The sequence below is a fragment of the Colius striatus genome, chromosome 2, assembly GCF_028858725.1.
Source record: "Colius striatus isolate bColStr4 chromosome 2, bColStr4.1.hap1, whole genome shotgun sequence".
NCBI classification, from domain to species: domain Eukaryota; kingdom Metazoa; phylum Chordata; class Aves; order Coliiformes; family Coliidae; genus Colius; species Colius striatus.
The window spans coordinates 70,225,700-70,245,023 of record NC_084760.1 but is presented as its reverse complement, the minus strand read 5'-3'; the positions used below and the strand labels follow the sequence as shown (position 1 = coordinate 70,245,023).

Below are 19,324 nucleotides of genomic sequence, written 5' to 3'. Positions count from 1 at the left end.
AGGTGGGCTTAGAAATCTCCAGAGAAGGAGACTTCACAGCCTCCCTGGGTAGCCTGTTCAGTACTCCATCACCCTTACAGTAAAATATTTTTCATATGGTTAAGTGGAACTTTTTGTGTTCCAACTTTTGTCCAGTACTCCTTGTGTTATCACTTGAGACAACAGAAAAAAGGGATGCCCCATCCTCTTGACATTCACCTTTTAAATACTTGTGTTAACGAGATCCCCCCAGTCTTCTCCACACTTAACAGTCCCAGGTCCCAAAGCCTTTCCTCATAAGAAGGATGTTCTAGTCTATCATAAACCAACATTCTCAGTGCTACAATAAACCTCCCACTTCTTCCTTGAAATTTATCTTATAAAATCTCTATTTCACTGCAACAGTCACTGACTTTAGTTGTATATTTGCCTGTATTTTCAAATGAAATAAACATCAGTGAGAAAGTATAGCATACAGATGACAGTATTTTCAGAAAGCTGTCTTATCTTAAGCATTTGATTTATTTATCTTTTTTAGTGGAAAACTTTAAATACATAGGCAAGAAAAGGTATTTTTATTTTCATAGAGATTTAGGTTTTTTAATAAATAAATTAAGCTATATGTTAAATTTGTGTAATGTAAATCTGTCCTGGACTTAAACAAGTGAACTTAGAGGTGGCTTGTACACAGCCATGTCATGGATGTAAATATGTATACGAGGCATATTGTGTGTAAGTTCTCTTTTTACACACTTAAGTGAAAAAAAATATTATGGGAGATGCGTTTTGTATCAGAGACTGTTACTCATGTGGGCCACACCTGATCCTGATATAAATGGCTGCAGCCTATTAGAAACACCAAGGAACTAACCTTTGTTACAACATTTTCTATAACTGTTCCCTTCTTTTTTTGCAACTTGCAAAAGTTCATAGCTTTTATGTTACTGAAAGGTGAAAGATAAAGTTTCAGATAAAACTGAAACAACTAAAGCAAAATTAATAGAACTTAAATGAAAACCAAACAATACACTGCAGCTCTAATTAACCCCACATTTAAGTGCTTCCATCTTGACTGCATCAGCTATTTGATGAGAGATGCTTTACTGCCTCTAGTTACTGTATTTGTGTAAACAAGGCTAAGACAACAAACTGCATGTTTTTTAACATGAATGTTAAAATCATGCAGAAGTTCAGTTGCTCTTCTGCTATGTCATTTACTCCTTCATTAAAAATGGATGTACAATTAGCAGAGTGTATACATGGTATACAGCTTGATTGATGGATAATTTTCGTCTCTGTTTAGGAAATGATGCAACGTCAATAGTCAACTGTCTTCACATCCTAGGCCAGACCTTGGATGCAAGGTAATACTGAATATGTTTTTTAAAGTACGAAGAAAATCAATTAAGAAAATAATATACAGTCAGATTTGGGCTACCTAAGAAGGCTACAGGTTTTCAAAACTGAAAGAAAAAGAATTCTCATTGCAAAGTAGGTTAATTACTAATTACTAGGGTTTCACACAACAGTGTTTATATGTTACACTTTCAACTTCAGTTTTTATCAGTGGTATGTAGGAACTGCTGGCTTTTAGTTCATCTGGTTTTAAACGTGACCATCTGAAAAGCACAAAAAATTGGACTTTTTTTTTTTGCTTGCACTGCTTAATAAAAGAATTCAGGAGTTAAATGTAAATGGAGTGCAGTAAATCTGTCTCATAGAGAGCGTCTCTATTGCAGTTAGTTCCAGTTCTAATTTGAATAAGAAATACCCTTTTACATTAAGTTCAGTGGTACTTGTAAATTAAATTGAACTATGTGAGCTGTTGTGAGATTTATGGATGAGAAGTCTTGAAATATTGGAGGATAATGTATGGCTTTTCATTAACTTTACAGTCAACTATCTGTGCTGATAGTGACTTTTAGAACTTTGCAGTTGTGAAACAAAACAGGACAATTTAAATGAACTATATAGTAATTTACGGTAACTTTTTCCACTTGTGTTTACTCTCAAAAAACTGGTTGGATTACAGGCAGATAGCTCAGTATCTTTGAAGTGGCTTAAATGAACAATTTTTACTTTCCAATTGCTATGGAATAGAGTCAGGAATCATGGTCATTAACATGGCTCAGCTGTTGCATGGTAATCCTTTAGGTTAGAATATCTTGGGGTTTTATCATAGATTGTCCATGCTGTATGCAACCACACATGGAATACAGATACCGGTGGAGATCACCAGTTCAGTTCTTGGTAGAGATGTGGAAATAGATCCAGATGGAGATTAAGGAATTCATGAACATTACATGATAGTGTGAAAATATTGCCATTGAAACTGTATCTATTATCTATGTGAAGTAAACAAACTGACTGTCATTCAATTTACAAAAGAATTTCACCTGAATTTATTTTACTCGACTAAATGGATGCGTGTCTCTGAAGGCAAATAAATCATTTAATTTACAAATTTTAAATGGCTTAATTTTCTCAATTGGAAACCAGGTAGAATATCCTTGTGTTCTGCAGGATACTTAAGAAATGTTCTTTCAGTAGATTGTTCTGCTATGAGAAGATTTTGCAATACCCAAAGATAAAGGAGTTAACTTCAGATCTTTATTATGTTTTTTTCATATAAGCCAAGGCTAGGCTTTATTCTGTGTTTCCTAATAGAACATTCCTTTTCATTCTTTTTGCATGCTAAATACAGGACTGTGATGAAAACTGGTCTGGAATCTGTTAAGATGGCGTTGAGAGCATTTTTGGACAATGCTGCTGAGGATCTGGAGAAAACAATGGAGAATCTTAAGCAAGGCCAATTTACACACAGCAGAAGCCAGCCAAAGGGAGTTACGCAAATCATCAATTATACCACAGTTGCTCTACTGCCCGTTCTGTCTTCATTATTTGAGCATATTGGACAGCACCAATTTGGGGAAGATTTGATATGTATGTATTATTTATAAGTGCCATGCCACAAAATGTCTGCAGTGTCATGCAGTAAATATTACTATACTCTCAGTTATACTAGAGATGGACAAATCCTATGTCATTTTGACAATATTGCCATTGATTTAGTCAAACATTTGCTGTACTCAACCTAGTACAGTCTGCAGGTTTTAGTGGACTTTATGTAAATATTAAAGTAGATGTGGCTGTGCTTAGACAGTCAGGAGCCTTAATTTTGTTTATAACTTTACTATAGATTTACTGTGAATTTCTTCTTGTAGGAAAGTTTACTCTAAGTTAATTGATGTTTACTCTGTAAATGAGGTTAAATTATGAGAATGATGTTATTCTGTCATACATGCACCTTAATTCAGTTTCAGTGAGTGCATCTTAGATCCTAAGGAAAAGTGGAAGGAGCTCCTGAAAATTTCTGGCACTGAAGAAGGGAATATGTATGAGACTCTATATATGAGATCCCCATAGAGACTCTGATTATGGCATTTTCAGTGTCCTTAATTTTCCCAAACCCAGTCTCTGCAAGACAAAATTTTTCAGTCTGCGACACAAAACTTTTTTATATTATAGGAACTTCACAGGAATTTTAATCTCCAGACTGCACTAAAGGAAACAGTTCTTCTCTGTACAGCTAACTGAGTTATGGAAATAACTGAAATAATGACCTGGAATAAAAGAATTTCAAATTACTTTTATTTTCTCTTTAGAATATGGAAGAATGTTTAAAATAGCTTAAAGAGAACTGTTTTTGAAAATTTGGAATTGTAGTACTGGATTTGAATGTGACGAGATGTAAACATCCACTTTTCTGATAAAATTATTTCTGCAAAATACAGGAGACTATATCAAGACAAAGTAATCTGTGGAATTCACATATATCATTTGTTCATCATAAACCAATTTTTCAAACATGAACATGTTCATGCCCTGTATAATTTTTGGACTCTGATATTCTATGATTTGAAACTTGATAATTAGACTTTGGGACTTTATTACTTAAATTAATATTTTAAGTCAACTATTCTACATAAATCACACTGGTGTCAAACACTTGATTTAGATTTCATAAACTAAGAAAGAATAATTAGTATGAATTGTGCCTTCTTACTTTGTCTAGAGCATAGTTGGAAAGGATAATTTTTCTTACATACAGCTTCTCTTTACATATTGTTAAGAATAAGATTATCTTAGTTGAAGTACTCTAACAAGCATTTTGACCTGGTGCTTGTACCTAAGAGTAATACTACATGTACAGAGTACTTCATGGTGTGACCATGAACAAAGATGACTCAGTATACCTGAGGTTACTCTTATTACATAAAAATACTTAACTCCAAGATGATCTGAACTGAAATCACAGTAAAGAGCCAAGCTGTGTAGCTTTGATCTTGTAGGCTCTTTCAGCCTATTAAATCTTAAACTCACAATGTTTAATTACATATCAGAGGAAGATATTAGCACTGTGGGAGAGAAAATAGATATGGAAGAAAAAAATATATATGGGAGGAATAGGAGTATTTACCTTCTTGGGTACAGTATTGTTACACTGTTACTGCAGATTACATGTGAAGAGCATTTTTTCAAGTAGATGTTAAAATTATTCTTGCATTTTTGTGACAAACATTTAATGGTTTCAAAACATACTTTGGTGACTAGGACTAAAGGATTATTTGTTTTTTTGATCTTTTGTCAGTCGGAAGTGTAAATTAAGTACAAGCTATTAGCTGGTATGTGTTTCTAACTTCTAAAAAATATATATACTGTGATTAAAATAATTAAATACCTGTTTAACAGGATTTATTTTCTTTTGTAATGTATTTTATATGACAATGTTACATTTGTAAATAGATTTGTTCCCTTTTATTTTTTACCTTTCAGCACTTTGATTTGCCATGAGACTTTCTTTAGTGTTACAGCAAAACTAGAAAAGACTCAATGACACCCTTTTTTATAGCTATTAAATTAATAAATTCTCAGATTATGCAATTAGTTGTTACTCATAAAGATTTGGTATGCCATTAATTTCAGAAAGTTAGTGCACTAGTGAAATTTGTTTACTGTCTTAGCTGGTGACCTTGTGTTGAAGTAAACAGAAGTTTTGAGTAAGAACTATAGCTCTTAGTAGTCAGAAGTATTTTTGTATTGAGAATGATTTCTGTGGATTGCCCTTGACAGATTAATATTATTAATTCTGTTACTGTCAAAAGGAATGTATTTTAATTCTACAGAAATATACTGGAAAAAAAATGTCTTTATACCTATTGTTTTCTTTTTAGTGGAAGACGTTCAGGTCTCCTGTTACAGAATATTAGCCAGTTTATATGCTCTGGGAACCAGCAAGAGTATCTATGTTGAACGGTAAGAAGAAAAAGTGTTCTTCTATTTTTAATATTTATGTTTAGCTTCATGAATATGCAATCCAGAAATTAATGTAGGAGGAAATTGCTGTTGAAAAGATATCTTGAGAGAAAAAAGGTGCTTAAATGTTTATTGGAATGCAGCTGCAGTTATTATAACACACTTAAAACATTGCATTATCTTTTTGTCAAAATAAATTTCTTAATTAAAACAAAAATTCCAAACAAAGTTATCTGACTTTACAATACATACCACTCAATTTGAGGTTCAAATGGGAAAATGCAAAAATATATCATTCAGTTCAGCTCTTGGTTTAATTCTTCCTTATATATTATGTGATTGTGATGTGTTTTTCTTTCTCATTACCCTAAATTTAATTTGTCCGTCATACAATACTGCTTCTTTACTATCTCTGTTTTCCAGGAAGATTAAGTTTTATAATTGCTTGTTTTGTGTCTCTGTATTTGCTATCCTCCTTCTACATTATATTTGGTCTGTGTAAACAATATTCAGCTGAAAAACTCATACTTTTCAGATATTGACCACAGTAATCTAGGAAGTTCATATATTTGTACACTGTCTGGCAAATCAAGCTGTGCTTAACTCCAGACAAGCCCCATGACATATCTGTGCTTACTTGGTGGCGATAACATAGAAAACATGATGGGACCGATGTTTATAAGAAAATACACATCTGTAGGAAACCAGGTCTTGTTGATTTCATACAGAGTATAAAATGAATTTGTTTTGCTATTTGGCATATAAATGACATAGAGTTTGTAGGTAAGGTGAAATATTGACAGTTTATGTGACAATTTTTGTGCTTGACTATCTACAACCATATAGAGTGCTTTTTGTAGGTGTATGTGATGAATGTATGTTTTGCTTATGAAGACCTAATGAAAAGGAAAAAGAAAGGCTGGAGCAAAGAGGATAACTAGTAATGGGAATTAAGTTAGATTTTAAAAAATCACATGTACTGAGTTAGATATAGAAAGAGTGTAAGTTTCTAAGACGAGGCAAACTATAGACTGAAGATTAATCTTGTTAAATCACAAGATTGGTCTGGAGGCCTTTTTTTTTTCTTAATTAGAACTTGCATAGGACTCCTGGATTTCTGTCATCTGTGTGTCTCAGCTTCAGCAGCTTAGGATTTCACACATAACTAAAATCTACTCTGATCAACTGACTTGGAAATCGGAAAAAATAGTTTTAAATGTTCTCTGAAGGACCCAAGTGAAGTGACAGGGGCTTTTTAATATTTTGACATGATTGAGGAAGTTTGATTATCAAACAGATGTTGTCATAGGTTTTAAGAGATTAGAGCAATGATTTTGTGCAAAACCTTCAGTTACAGATCAGCAGAAGCAATTTTCCCCACTCTGAACTTTTGACATTTTGTGTCTTAACATTTCTTTCATATATTACCAGAGGGTTGCTGGACTTAAATTTCTATACCTGTTCCAGTGTTGATGATCAAAATAATGTAGTGGCTTATCTCTTTAAGATGAGGTCATCTTAGAATAAAAATAAGGCTGATATACATCTACTCCAAGGTGTAGTCAGTCATCAAAGATGTGTATGTTAATAATGTTTGTTAATTCACAGGCAACGATCAGCTCTAGGAGAATGCTTGGCCGCTTTCTCAGGTGCCTTTCCAGTGGCTTTTTTGGAAACTCATTTGAACAAACATAATATCTACTCAATTTACAATACCAAGAATGCAAGAGAAAGAGCAGGTATCTTCAGAAACTCACAATAGTGATTATAAAAACGCAGTTTCACTCTAAATGCTTCTTGCCTTAATTATGTATTATATGTATTATATACACATATATGTATTATATACATTTTATAGTGCAAGAATTTTCTTGTGTTCCCTTGGTTGTATTTCTTTCCTAAATCAATGGAGTAAGTCTGGTAAAATGTATCTAAAGATACCGATGTTTTTATTTTGCAATACCATTCTCAAAATACTACTTTGGAATCAATTTATTAAAGAAAATTAACACTTTTTTAGTAGCTCAGATATTATAAATTTGATGATAAAGTTATGTATTCTAATCAGTAACTGTAGTTCCTCAGTTTTCACATGTGGTGTTGTATCCCTAAAACATACATACTTGCAAATGAAGCAAAATACCTTTACCTGTATTAAGTACATAACATAACCTTAGAAGATAAACACACTGCAGAATAGTATGTAAATTGCCTTTTCTTTGTTTGAAATGCAAGATAGTACAGATAGTTTCCATTTACATTGTTTATTTATCTTGCATATACTTTTTTGTTCCATTCTGAAAGCTTGATGTTTCTTATGTTAAAATGTTAAATAAGGTCATACACACTACTTGTTCTTAAGGTAAATAGAAGTTACAGTAGAACTGTATGAACTCTGGATACATGCTGTGAATGGTATCACAGATATGTATAGATGACAGTGTATAAGATTAATGGTTAAACAGATACCAGTTAATGGTATCTGTTTTAAAACTTCACTTTTATTTTTATGAAAAGGAACATACCAGCTTTATTGTTCAAAGAGCTGTAGTATCATAACTTCACCAGCCATGTTTACTTACTATATATCTTCTAGCTATTTAAATACATCTAGAAAGTTAATAAGCTGCATTTTTATTGGCTTTTAACAGAATTTTGCATTTCTTTCAAAATTGCATTAAGCTTTAAGGAGACTCTGCAATGACTGTGTAAATGTATTTAGGCCTTAGTCGGAGAAGAGACTGTTTTTTGGAAAGAGGATAGTGTTAGAGTTGGTACAAGCATTTAGATTCACAAACTGCAGGCTAAATTTTCAATGTATAGATATCTGTGTATGTCATTGTATGTGTACATCAGGATGTTAGACATCTAAGAGCTCAATTGTCCTTACAGATATTTGTGAATGAAAGAAACTGCTTCCAACAATAAAGGCAACTGCAATGCCTTTTGAGAGGAAGGAACTGATAACTCAAATAACCTGAAAAGTAAACATTTACAGTCAGAAATTCACCTCCAGAAGTCAATTTCTTAGAATCCGCTTTACTCATTATGTCAAACAAGGAGATTTTTTTCCCTTCTATTACAGAATCACAGAATTACAGAATGGTAGGGAGTGGAAGGGACATTTAGAGATCATCTATTCCAACACCCATGCTCAAGCAGGTCCACCTAGGTCAGGTCATCCAGGAGTAAGTCCAGGCACGTTTTGAAAACCTCCAGAGAAGGAGACTCCACAACCTCCCTAGGTGGCCTATGCTTACAGTAAAGAAGTTTTTCCTTAAGTTTAAACGGAACTTTTTGTGTTCCAGCTTTTGTCCGTTACACCTAGTCCTATTACTGAACACCACAAAAAAAAAGTGCCACCTCATCCCCTTGACATACACCTTTCAAATATTTGTAAGATTCATTAAGTCCCTCCTCAGTGTCCTCTTCTCCAGACTGAACAGTCCCAGGTCTTGCAACTTTTCCTCATAAGGAAGATGCTCCAGTCCCCTGATCATCTTGGTGGCCCTGCGCTGGACCATCTCCAGAAGATCCTTGTCTCTCTTGAGCTGGGGAGCCCAAAACTGGACACAGTACTCCAGATGAGGCCTCTCCAGGGCAGGGCAGAGCAGAGGTGGAGAAGAATCTCCCTTGACCTGCTGGCCACATTCTTCTTGATGGCATCTCAGATGCCATTGGCCTTCTTGGCACCTTGATGGTTCACAGTTAGTTTATTATCAACCAGAACTCCCAGATTTCTCTTTGCGGAGCTGATCTCCAGCAGATCAACTCCAGTATGTACTGGTGCATGGGGTTGTTCTTTCCCAGATGCAGGACTCTGCACTTGTCCTTGTTGGAGGTTCCTCTCTGCCCAACTCTCAAGCCAGTCGAGATCCTGCTGAATGGCAGCACAGCCTTCTGGGGAATCAGCCAATCCTCCCAGTTTGGTGTCATCAGCAAACTTGCTGAGGGTACACTCTGTCCCCTCATCCAGGTCATTGATGAAGATGTTGAACAAGACTGGCCCCAGAACTGATTCCTGCAAAATTGCACTGCCCACAGGCCTCTAACTTGACTCGGCTCCATTGATCACCACCCTCTGGTCTCTGTCATTCAGCCAGTTCTCAATCCGTCTCACCGTCCACTCATCAGCCCACATGAAATGCCTGAGCATTTCAATGAACATGTAATGGGAGAGTGTCAAAGGCCTTGCTGAAGTCAAGGTAGATGGCAGCCACTTCCTTCTCTCTAGCCAGCCAGTTATACAATCATAGAATGCTATCAGGTTGGTCAAGCAGGATTTCCCCTTGGTAAATCTGTGTTGAGTCCCCCTGATAACCATCTTTTCCTTTGTGTGTTTAGAGACAGCATCCAGGATGAGTTGTTCCATCCCCTTTCCAGGGATGGAGATGAGGCTGACTGGCCTGTGGTTTCCTGGGTCGTCCTTCTTGCCTTTTTTGAAGACTGGAGAGACATTGCCCCTCCTCCAGTCCACGGGAACCTTGATGGTCCTCCATGATCATTCAAAAACGATGAAAATTGGCTTAGCAGTAATATGTCAGCTCCCTCAGCACTCATGGGTGTATCACATCAGTTCCCACAGATTTATGGGTGTTAGGCTTGCCCAATAGGTCTCTAACCTCATCCTCATCCACCAAGGGAAAGTCTTCCTTTCTCCAGACTATCCTACTATCCTTGCTGGACTGGGCTTCCTGAGGTCCAGCCTTGGCAGTGAAGACTAAGGCAAAGACCTGTTCCAAATATCATCTGATGTGTTGCGGAGAGATATTTTGTTGTGTTGATTTGTTTCGTCAACTGCAAATCATAGAATCATAGAATGGTAGGGGTTGGAAGAGACCTTTAGAGATCATCTAGTCTAATCCCAAATCTTATGTTGGAAAAAATTCTGAAATTTCAGCTTTACTTTGAATATTGAAAACTGCATCTACTTTCTCTGAATTAACTCCATAAGTATTACATTATTGGATCCTCCATATAGGAATTATTTTTATTTTAGAAAGTTTTAATTTTTAAACTCATAAGTAAGCCATTTATTTACTTTCATATATGTTTTTTATGATTGTGTTTGGGATTTTTTTTCCTTGGATTATAAGGGCATAAATATAAATAGTATAAAAACTTTGTAATCAAAAGTAGTCTAAAAAAATCTTTTTACTCTATGACTCTGTTTATTGATTTTTTTAAATTTTTTTCCCAATAGTTCTCGATTTGCCTACTAGTGTAGAAGAGGTTTGCCCAAATATTCCTTCCTTGGTGAAGTTAATGGAAGAAATCGTGGAACTGGCAGAGTCTGGTATTCGTTACACACAAATGCCACATATCATGGAAGTAATATTGCCTATGCTATGTAGTTACATGTCACACTGGTGGGAGCATGGGCCAGAAAACAACCCTGACAAGGCTGGAATGTGCTGCACAGCCTTGACGTCAGAGCACATGAACACTCTGTTGGGTAACATACTGAAAATCATTTATAACAACCTTGGTATTGATGAAGGAGCCTGGATGAAGAGATTAGCAGGTAAGATGTAAAAACAAATAAATAAAACAAGCATATGTGTGTGTTTTCATATTCAGAATGAGTATAAATATATATGTCCACACACTCTGGATTTCTCTGGTGGAACAATTATAAAGAAAAGCAGTATAAGCAGTATGTTTTAATCTCTTAATAAGTAATGTAAACAATACATTATACCACTTATTTTTCTACAGAATATGCACATGCATATTTTACAGTATATTGAATCAAAGGACTATTTAGCCCATTTTCATTGTATAGCAAGTTTCCATTTGCAGGCATTATGCAATTCCTTGCTATTCTATATGAGTGCTGAATCTGTGTAATACTGTTTTGAAGCATATCTCTAACATATCACAATGAAATGTGGAAATGCATATGTTATTTTAGTAATTCTTACATTAACTTCATTGTGATAACACCTTAACATTTATTTTAAAATAGTTTCTTTCTCAATGTTCCAGTCTGTAAGAAACAAGTCATTTCAGTGTTGTGAATTTAATTTTTCAGTTAGGCTTTCCTATGACTTTGCAGTACTTGTAGTAGTAATTTCATTCATGCCAGCAGTCCTAATCTTTTGATGGTTAGTAATGTAATGCACTCTAAAGATATGTGGTAACTCCCAAAAATTCTTTGTAATGTAATGGATCTGTTACAAAAGGTTTTGCACTAATTGGCCAAGAATGCTTATGCTAAGAAGTCTCAAACAGCTAGTTGATGGATGATTGAATCTGTCCTAATCTGCATAAAAAATATGGGCAGACTGTTTCAGTACTTCTGCAAATAACTAGAGTATGTGTTCCAGTTCTACTTCACTCAGCTAAAAATCCAGATTAAAAAAAAAAAAGCCAGTGGCTGGGAAAACTTGTTTGTGCACTATGTAGCTGCTTGTACATACTCTTAAACAACTTCTACATTACTTCATAAAACTATGCAGGCAAATATGAATATGTTGACAGAATGTGAGAAAAGAGGCATTTCAAGTTTTACCATTTTGCAAGCTGTATTTTCTGCTCTCATAGCCACAAAGTGAATTGACAGTGTAAAATCCTGACCACATTTAATTCTTGGCAATACTTCAGCTGATTTCAATGGGAGCAGGATTTTACTCTGTAGCCTAGAAATAAGATCCAAGAGGGAGAGGAGAAAAATAAAACTTTTTATTTCTATTTTGTGGCCGGGTATATATTATAATATTCATTGCCTTAAATAGTATTTTCCCAGCCCATCATAAGCAAAGCGAAGCCACACCTTTTAAAGACACACTTCCTGCCACTGATGGATAAGCTAAAGAAAAAGGCAGCAGTGGTTGTATCGGATGAAGAACATCTAAGAGCAGAAGGCAGAGGTGACATGTCGGAGGCTGAACTGCTTATCCTAGATGAGTTCACCACTTTGGCACGGGACCTCTATGCCTTCTACCCTTTGTTGATTAGATTTGTGGACTATAACAGGTATGTGGAGAGAAATAGGTCAATGAATCTCACAAAATCTTTCTGTTTATTGATACCATCTCTTACCTGGCACTGAATTAAAGTAGCTTTTACTCAACCTGCCAGTATTAAAGTTACTCAAGCTGATGCTTCATGACTTCTAGAAGGAGCTGGGGTCTTTTTCAGAAGAAACTGGGAAAAAAAAGGCAATCCTTATTTGTTCGATTAGACCTAAGATTAATGTAAAACAATTTTAAGGGATTTGAAATAGGACATCAAAAAGCAACTGCTAACAGAAAGAATTAAAAGCATGCATGCTTGGTTTTGTTGGCTTGTATCTTTGTGAAATGTTGAAAACTGATTTCAAAGCATGAAGCCAGTGAGAGTCATCCACATTTCAACACTTTTACCAAATTTTAGGGCAAAATGGCTGAAAGAGCCCAACCCTGAAGCGGAAGAATTGTTCCGCATGGTGGCTGAGGTCTTCATTTACTGGTCAAAATCTCATGTAAGTAATTCCTTGGTAAATAATTGGTTTAATTAGATTTCTTAATAGGCAGATCAATTATTTAGTGGCTGTGTTTGGAAAAAAAAAAAAAAAAAAACATAATGAAAGAAATAAAACTGCAGATGGGAAGGTACTAATGACTTTCACTTTTCTGAGACTTTTGAAATGCTGGAGTACCTAACAGGGGTTAATGTGTGTTTTGTAGCATAGTATCACTCATTGTAAATATTTTTCGTGTAACTTCTGGCTTTTTTGTTTGGGGGAAGAGGTGTTTTGTTTATATATATTAAGCTCACTGACATCTGTGTCCTTACTGTTGTTTTTTTTCAAGCAGTTATTTTCACTCCCAAATCCTCTTTATAACCAGGATGTATGTCTGCTAAATTAGTAGTAGTTCTCCCATTAAAGTCCGTTTTGCCAACTTGTACAATCTGTCTGCTTGAGTCTTTTGGCAAGTTATGATAAAAATCATTTGGAAAGATACTCAACACTACTAGTGAAATGAGTTTCTGGAAGGAAGTGTGCAGCTCTGTTTACAGTCATTTATTTTATGTTGCAGTAGAGGTTTCTATTGCTTTAATAAAAGTTAATTGTATATCATTCAATTGTTAAGCCACAAGTAATTCTTCAAATAAAGTCTTTTTTCCCTGCAGGATACTATTTCATATTTAAGAAAACTAAGGATTTTTTCCTTAATGAGGAATTAAGTTATTCCTTATTGTAATCCTTCTTTATTAAAGATTAAGTTAAGAATTTCTTCTTAATTTCACTTCTATAAAATTTACCCTTGCTTCTCTAATCCGAGTCCTCTTAGTCTAAGTGGTCTGCATTAAAACCTAATTAAGCACTGCTAGTGCTTAACTAAAAATAAAACATAATTCATACAAATACCAGAACAAAAAAAACCCACAATTATTTGTGTACTTGTGCCAGAATTTTACTATAAACATTCCTGTGTACAAAAATAGGTTGTAGAACAAGCAGTTGGTTGTTGATAATAAAATAAATATGAGCCAACAATGTGCCTTCATGGCCAAGAAGACCAATGGCATTCCAGGATGCATCAAGAAGTGTGGCCAGAAGGTCAAGGGAGGTTCTTCTCCTGCTCTGCTCTGCCCTGGAGAGGCTTCATCTGGAGTCCTGTGTACAGTTCTGGGCTCCCCAGCTCAAGAGGGACAGAGAACTTCTGGAGAGAGTCCAGCGCAGGGCCACCAAGATGATCAGGGGACTGGAACATCTTTCATACAAGGAAAGGCTGCGGGAACTGGGGCTGTTTAGTCTGGAGAAGAGGAGACTGAGGAGGGATCTTATTAATATTTACAGATATTTAAATGGTGGATGTCAGGAGGCTGGGGCATCCCTTTTTTCTATTGTATGTAGTGACAGGACAAGGGGTAATAGGATGAAGCTGGAACACAAAAAGTTCCATTTAAACGTAAGAAAAAAACTTATTTACTGTTCAGGTGACGGAGCCCTGGCACAGGCTGCCCCTGTAGGGTGTGGAGTCTCCTTCTCTGGAGATTTTCATAACCCACCTGGATGCTTTCTTGTGTGATCTGATCTAGGTGAACCTGCTTTGGCATGGAGGTTGAACTAGGTGATCTCTAAAGGTCCTTTCCAACCCCTACCATTCTGTGATTCTATGAACAACAGCTATGTGCTAGATAATAATATCACGTATTCATAATTTCAGTCTTTTAAAAGTTTTTTTTGTGTCTGACTATAATGGAACCTATAAATGGTGAAAAAAAATGGAATGGATGATTTACTAGTAAGGGAAAACCCAGACAATATTTTTATTTTTAATTAAAGGAGGGATGAGATTTTTATCAAAGATGTTTCATAGCCAGCTTTCCTTCTCTCAAACACAGAAAAAAACACAGAACACTAATACCACTGAGCTATATCATTTAAAGAAAACTAGAATCTAAGGCCATTATTGATAATCCATTATTTTTTTTTCTGTCCTTGTCTCACCTTGTCGTTTTGCATATTTCCAGGTAATTTATACTTTTCTATAAGGTTTGTTTTGCATTTATCATAAGTGCTTCTAACTGAGATCTTCTGTATATTTCCAGAATTTCAAAAGGGAAGAGCAGAACTTTGTGGTACAAAATGAAATCAACAACATGTCTTTCCTTATCAGTGACACCAAATCTAAGATGTCCAAGGTAGCGTAAAGGTTTTTGTGTTTTACTCTTTACAGAGGGAAAAGATACAGGAAGACTCCAGAGAAGCACTATTTTTTTTTCTTATTTTTCTGTAACACTGTTGGAAACACTGGGTTGAGAATCATGTTGTCATTTGCGAAACATAGTGAACTTTCAAGATATTGGTGCAAAATATTAGCAATGATATCATGATAGTTCCATTGGATAGGGTTGCAGCTATGTAAGTAGTAAAGAAATTGTCAACCAGGGACAAGTACAAAGATCTTGGACAATTATTTTATTTAATATTGTAATGTTTTTTAATCTTTGCTTTATGCTGCAGGCAGCAGTTTCTGATCAGGAGAGGAAGAAGATGAAGCGGAAAGGGGATCGATACTCTATGCAGACCTCTCTCATTGTGGCAGCACTGAAGAGATTGCTTCCTGTTGGCCTAAACATTTGTGCTCCTGGAGACCAAGAGCTAATTGCACTGGCTAAAAATCGATTCAGTATGGTAAGTGCTCTTTTTGCACTTCTAAAAGGTAGAAATATTTCACTAATGAAATTCCCACACTATTTTTCTCCATGCTTATTTTTACAACACAACATAAAGATTATAATTCCATTCTATAAAGGCACAGTGAGTGATGTTAAATAGTAACATACATTTGCTCTCGTTTTGGGGCGTAAAATGTTTCAATTTGAACATACTTATTTTCTAAAAGATCAGTATATGAATAGAGATTATATTCTTAAGCCGTTATTTCTCACACAATTTTTAATGCTAAATTGTGTTTGTTGTATTTTGTGAAGCTTGAATTTGGAAATACAAATAAGATCTGGATGTTTGCTATCTTCTATGCCCAGTATCATTACTATATTCCTTTTTGATCTCTCTCACGTGAATTCAGGAATTTCTGTAGGGATACACTATATTAAAAGTGATTATTTTAGGAGTAAACTCACAGTGGAATAATGTAATTGTCATTTTGAATATACTTCGTTGTCAAAGTCTGATATTTTCCACACTCTAGTGAGTTATATGACCTCTGGACAGCTGAACTGAGTGTTTTGAAGGGTAAAAGATCTTCAGAAGAAACAGAAATCAAATCAGAACAGGCTGTGTTAATGAAATTTGTTTCATTTCAAACTTTTGTTGACGTATATATGTATGTATGTATGTATGTAAATACTAGTCATTTTCATTCAGACTTGCATTTAGTGCCTTGCTGTGGACAAATATGAATGATGCCATCTAGAACTTGTTCCTATGAGCTTGGATTTGACTACCTATAGCCTGTTACAAAAAGACATATTGCCAGTTTTTCTTAGTCTTCCACACTGTCAGATTTATTTGTTGTCTGAACTAAGCCCAAGGTTGACAGTTACATGAACAATCTCTTTTCTTAATTACCCTCTATTCTTAATTTATATTATTTGGAATTTATTGACAGAAAGATACTGAAGATGAAGTACGTGATATCATCCGCAATAATCTTCATCTCCAGGGCAAGGTAATCTTTGTGCAGTTTTCAAACATGGTTTATCTTTCTCTGAATTCATTTGTTGGTGCCATATAATAACAAACTGCCTTGACAGGATAACTTGTAGTCCCTTTTCTTCCAAGTAACTTGTTCATGTCAGCTGTTAAATGTTAAGATTTTAATGCGTTTAGATGTGCATAATATACAATAGCATGTGACACTTCAAATCCCCGCCTGTGCACACCATTGATATGAAATTGGAGCTGGAAGCTAAGTCCATAACTGTTTAAACTCTACCTTCTATTATTCAGAAGAGAATCTGCAATATGCTTAAAGTTACTTTGTATCAGTTTGAAGTGTATTTTTTTGTGAAGTGAAAAACCTCCACATCGCTCAGTTTCGTTCCCTTTTTATCAGCCCAGGGAAAATAAAGTACTTTGAAAAAGAAAGTGTAAATTTTTGTCATCAAATTTTAGTTAGTGCCAAAAGTCCTAAGGAAAAGTCCTGAATTGGCCCAGTGTACTTAAACTGTTTGGTTAATCTTTGAAATAACAGCAAAGAAGAACACATAATACATCAGTGTAATAAAATGATGTACGTTTATTCTCTATTGAAGGAAGATGGAATTGGACCTATGAATGATGCTTTATTTAGGATTGTCTCCTTTATCTTCTCTCCCTGTCCCAGATTTTATTCACCTCAAGGAAAAAATTAGTATTTCCTGTGCTCATTAAATGTTTACAAGAGAATAGACATGTGAGTTGGAAATCTGACTTTTTCTTTCTGAAGGGATATTTAAGAGAATCCAGAAGGCTAGATTCCACTGAATTCAATGCATGACAATAAATGTTCATGGGATTTTTTTTAAAATTACTTGGTATTGGGATGACTCTTCCTCAATAATGCCTGAAAATTAATTTTCTCCCACCTTATATGTTCTGTAGATTGCTGCAGTGTTACGTGAGATTATGTGGAGGTAGGGTTTCTGGGAGATCATAAGAAGATACATCATCTTGCAAAGCTAACAATTAGCATTTTTTATAAAATATTAGAAATAAAAGTCCAATAGCTTAAAATAATAGGGATTGTGCATAGAAAAGTTTACCACACAAAAATTGGTTAAATCTTAAGAAAAGTTTGGAATACTTATCCTTCTATAAAAGGATAGATACTTTACACATGTATTATAATATACAGAAGCAGAAGCAAACACAAGGGCAAACTTCTAGGAAGAAAAGGACATTTATGAACATCTTCTTAAAAAATGTGCATGCCTTAAACATAGAAACCTTAAATGTGTTGCAGTTTTGTGTGTGAACTTTAGTAATGTTTTCTTAGTGATTAAGATATGTATTTCTGATCTGACATTTTCACTATGTATATACTGCCATTTTATGAGCCATGCAGTTCTTGCTCAGAATTTCATGCTGCTTCTTAGCACTTGTCCTCTTGTTTTAAATGCTTCCATTTCTATTTTGTTTCTTTAGGGTTACATTTTGCACACTGCTATTAAGAAATTTCTGACTATTACTGCATTGTTGCCTTCTTAATACCTTGATCTGTGCTTTCTCTTCAGAAGCGTCTTCTGCTTTAATTAAAAGTTTACTATTGTTCAGCAGCAATAGAGTTTACCTCCTCTGTTTATAACAGATGAGAATGAAAGTCTTTTTAAATTTCTCACATTGATGTAATTTCATAGACTTAATCTTATCTAATCCAAAGTACATAGTGATGGAATTTCTAGTTGTAAACTTTCTAGCAGTGAGTTTAGATCTTCTGAATTATAGAATTAATTCCCAGTGGAAGATGACGTTCTGAAAGGGAAAAGCACAATATGTAGCTAACAAAGCTAAATAGCCATTGTAGCTAGCTTTATTTTGTAGCTATCTACATATTGCTTTCCTAGTTTTGAAAAGCCCTGTTTTTGACCTGTATGTGAAAAGCAGTCAACTATAGACTAAATATGGCATTTCTAGGACTTTAAAACATCAACTTATTCGTGTATTTATTATCTATATTATGATTTGTTATGTATTGCAAAGTATTTTGTTCATAGTGGCTTGAAATACATCTTTTTGTGAATAATTTTGTACTGACACTTTCTAGAGTTCACATAAAGTCTAAGTGTGTAATTATTTAAAAGTATAATGTATAAAGCTAAATTCAGTTTTTGATAGTCAACCTTCTGAATCTTTAGCTGTTAATGTTATGACATCAATTTCATGCATTTGTCTGCCTTTGTGTACATTTGTCTTCATCCTGTTTCTTTTTTTCCTTCCTTTCCTTGCATGCCTGCATGCTGTTACTCAGTACCAAGCCTTTTATTTCAAGAAATTGATGACAAAACTTGCATTGATTTTGACATGGTCGAAGCTTGAATCACCAAAATCTTCTTCCAGCCATGCTAATTTGTACCTTGTAATGTCAACTACTCATACCCTTAGAAAACTACCTATACAAAAAAGCTATACCTTGATAGAATGTGAGGAGACCTCACAACAAAAGAAATCTCCACCTGTGATTAAAAAGTCTTTTGTGCTCACACAAAGACTGTGGATGTGACTGTTGTTAAGAAATGGAAAAGCTGAAAGGTGGAAGAAAGGCCTGCCAATTGTGGTTTTCTAGGTTGTAATAAGTTATTCTCGAGCAACTGTGTAAGTTTATAATCATTCCTGGAACTTCAGTAACCTGGACATCATAAGATATTTTGTGAAGGTGAATTAGCATTATTGTCTTATCTTAGGCACAAACAGAAATCTAGATCCATAAACATGTTTTAGAAATGTAAGTGTTGAGTTTAAACCCTATTTGAATCTGTTGAGTTCAGTCTTCTGTTTAGGAGCTTTAGAAATCCAGGCCAGTGTGACTTAAAACCTAAATTGCACAATCTGGAATGACCACTGGCCACACCTCTCAGTAAAAAGGGGTAT

General features: G+C 34.9%; 1 protein-coding gene across 1 annotated transcript in view; it reads left to right on the top strand.

Moving 5' to 3' along the window:
• The window catches only part of RYR2 (ryanodine receptor 2), a 430,121-nt gene that overhangs the window by 329,754 nt on the left and 81,043 nt on the right, over positions 1-19,324 (top strand). Inside the window, exons 64-73 of the mRNA XM_061991036.1 lie at positions 1,283-1,343; positions 2,684-2,922; positions 5,214-5,295; positions 6,904-7,034; positions 10,499-10,819; positions 12,033-12,273; positions 12,673-12,760; positions 14,839-14,931; positions 15,254-15,424; positions 16,365-16,424. Coding sequence (XP_061847020.1) covers positions 1,283-1,343; positions 2,684-2,922; positions 5,214-5,295; positions 6,904-7,034; positions 10,499-10,819; positions 12,033-12,273; positions 12,673-12,760; positions 14,839-14,931; positions 15,254-15,424; positions 16,365-16,424 — 1,487 coding nt within the window. The remainder of the gene's footprint in view (positions 1-1,282; positions 1,344-2,683; positions 2,923-5,213; positions 5,296-6,903; positions 7,035-10,498; positions 10,820-12,032; positions 12,274-12,672; positions 12,761-14,838; positions 14,932-15,253; positions 15,425-16,364; positions 16,425-19,324) is intronic.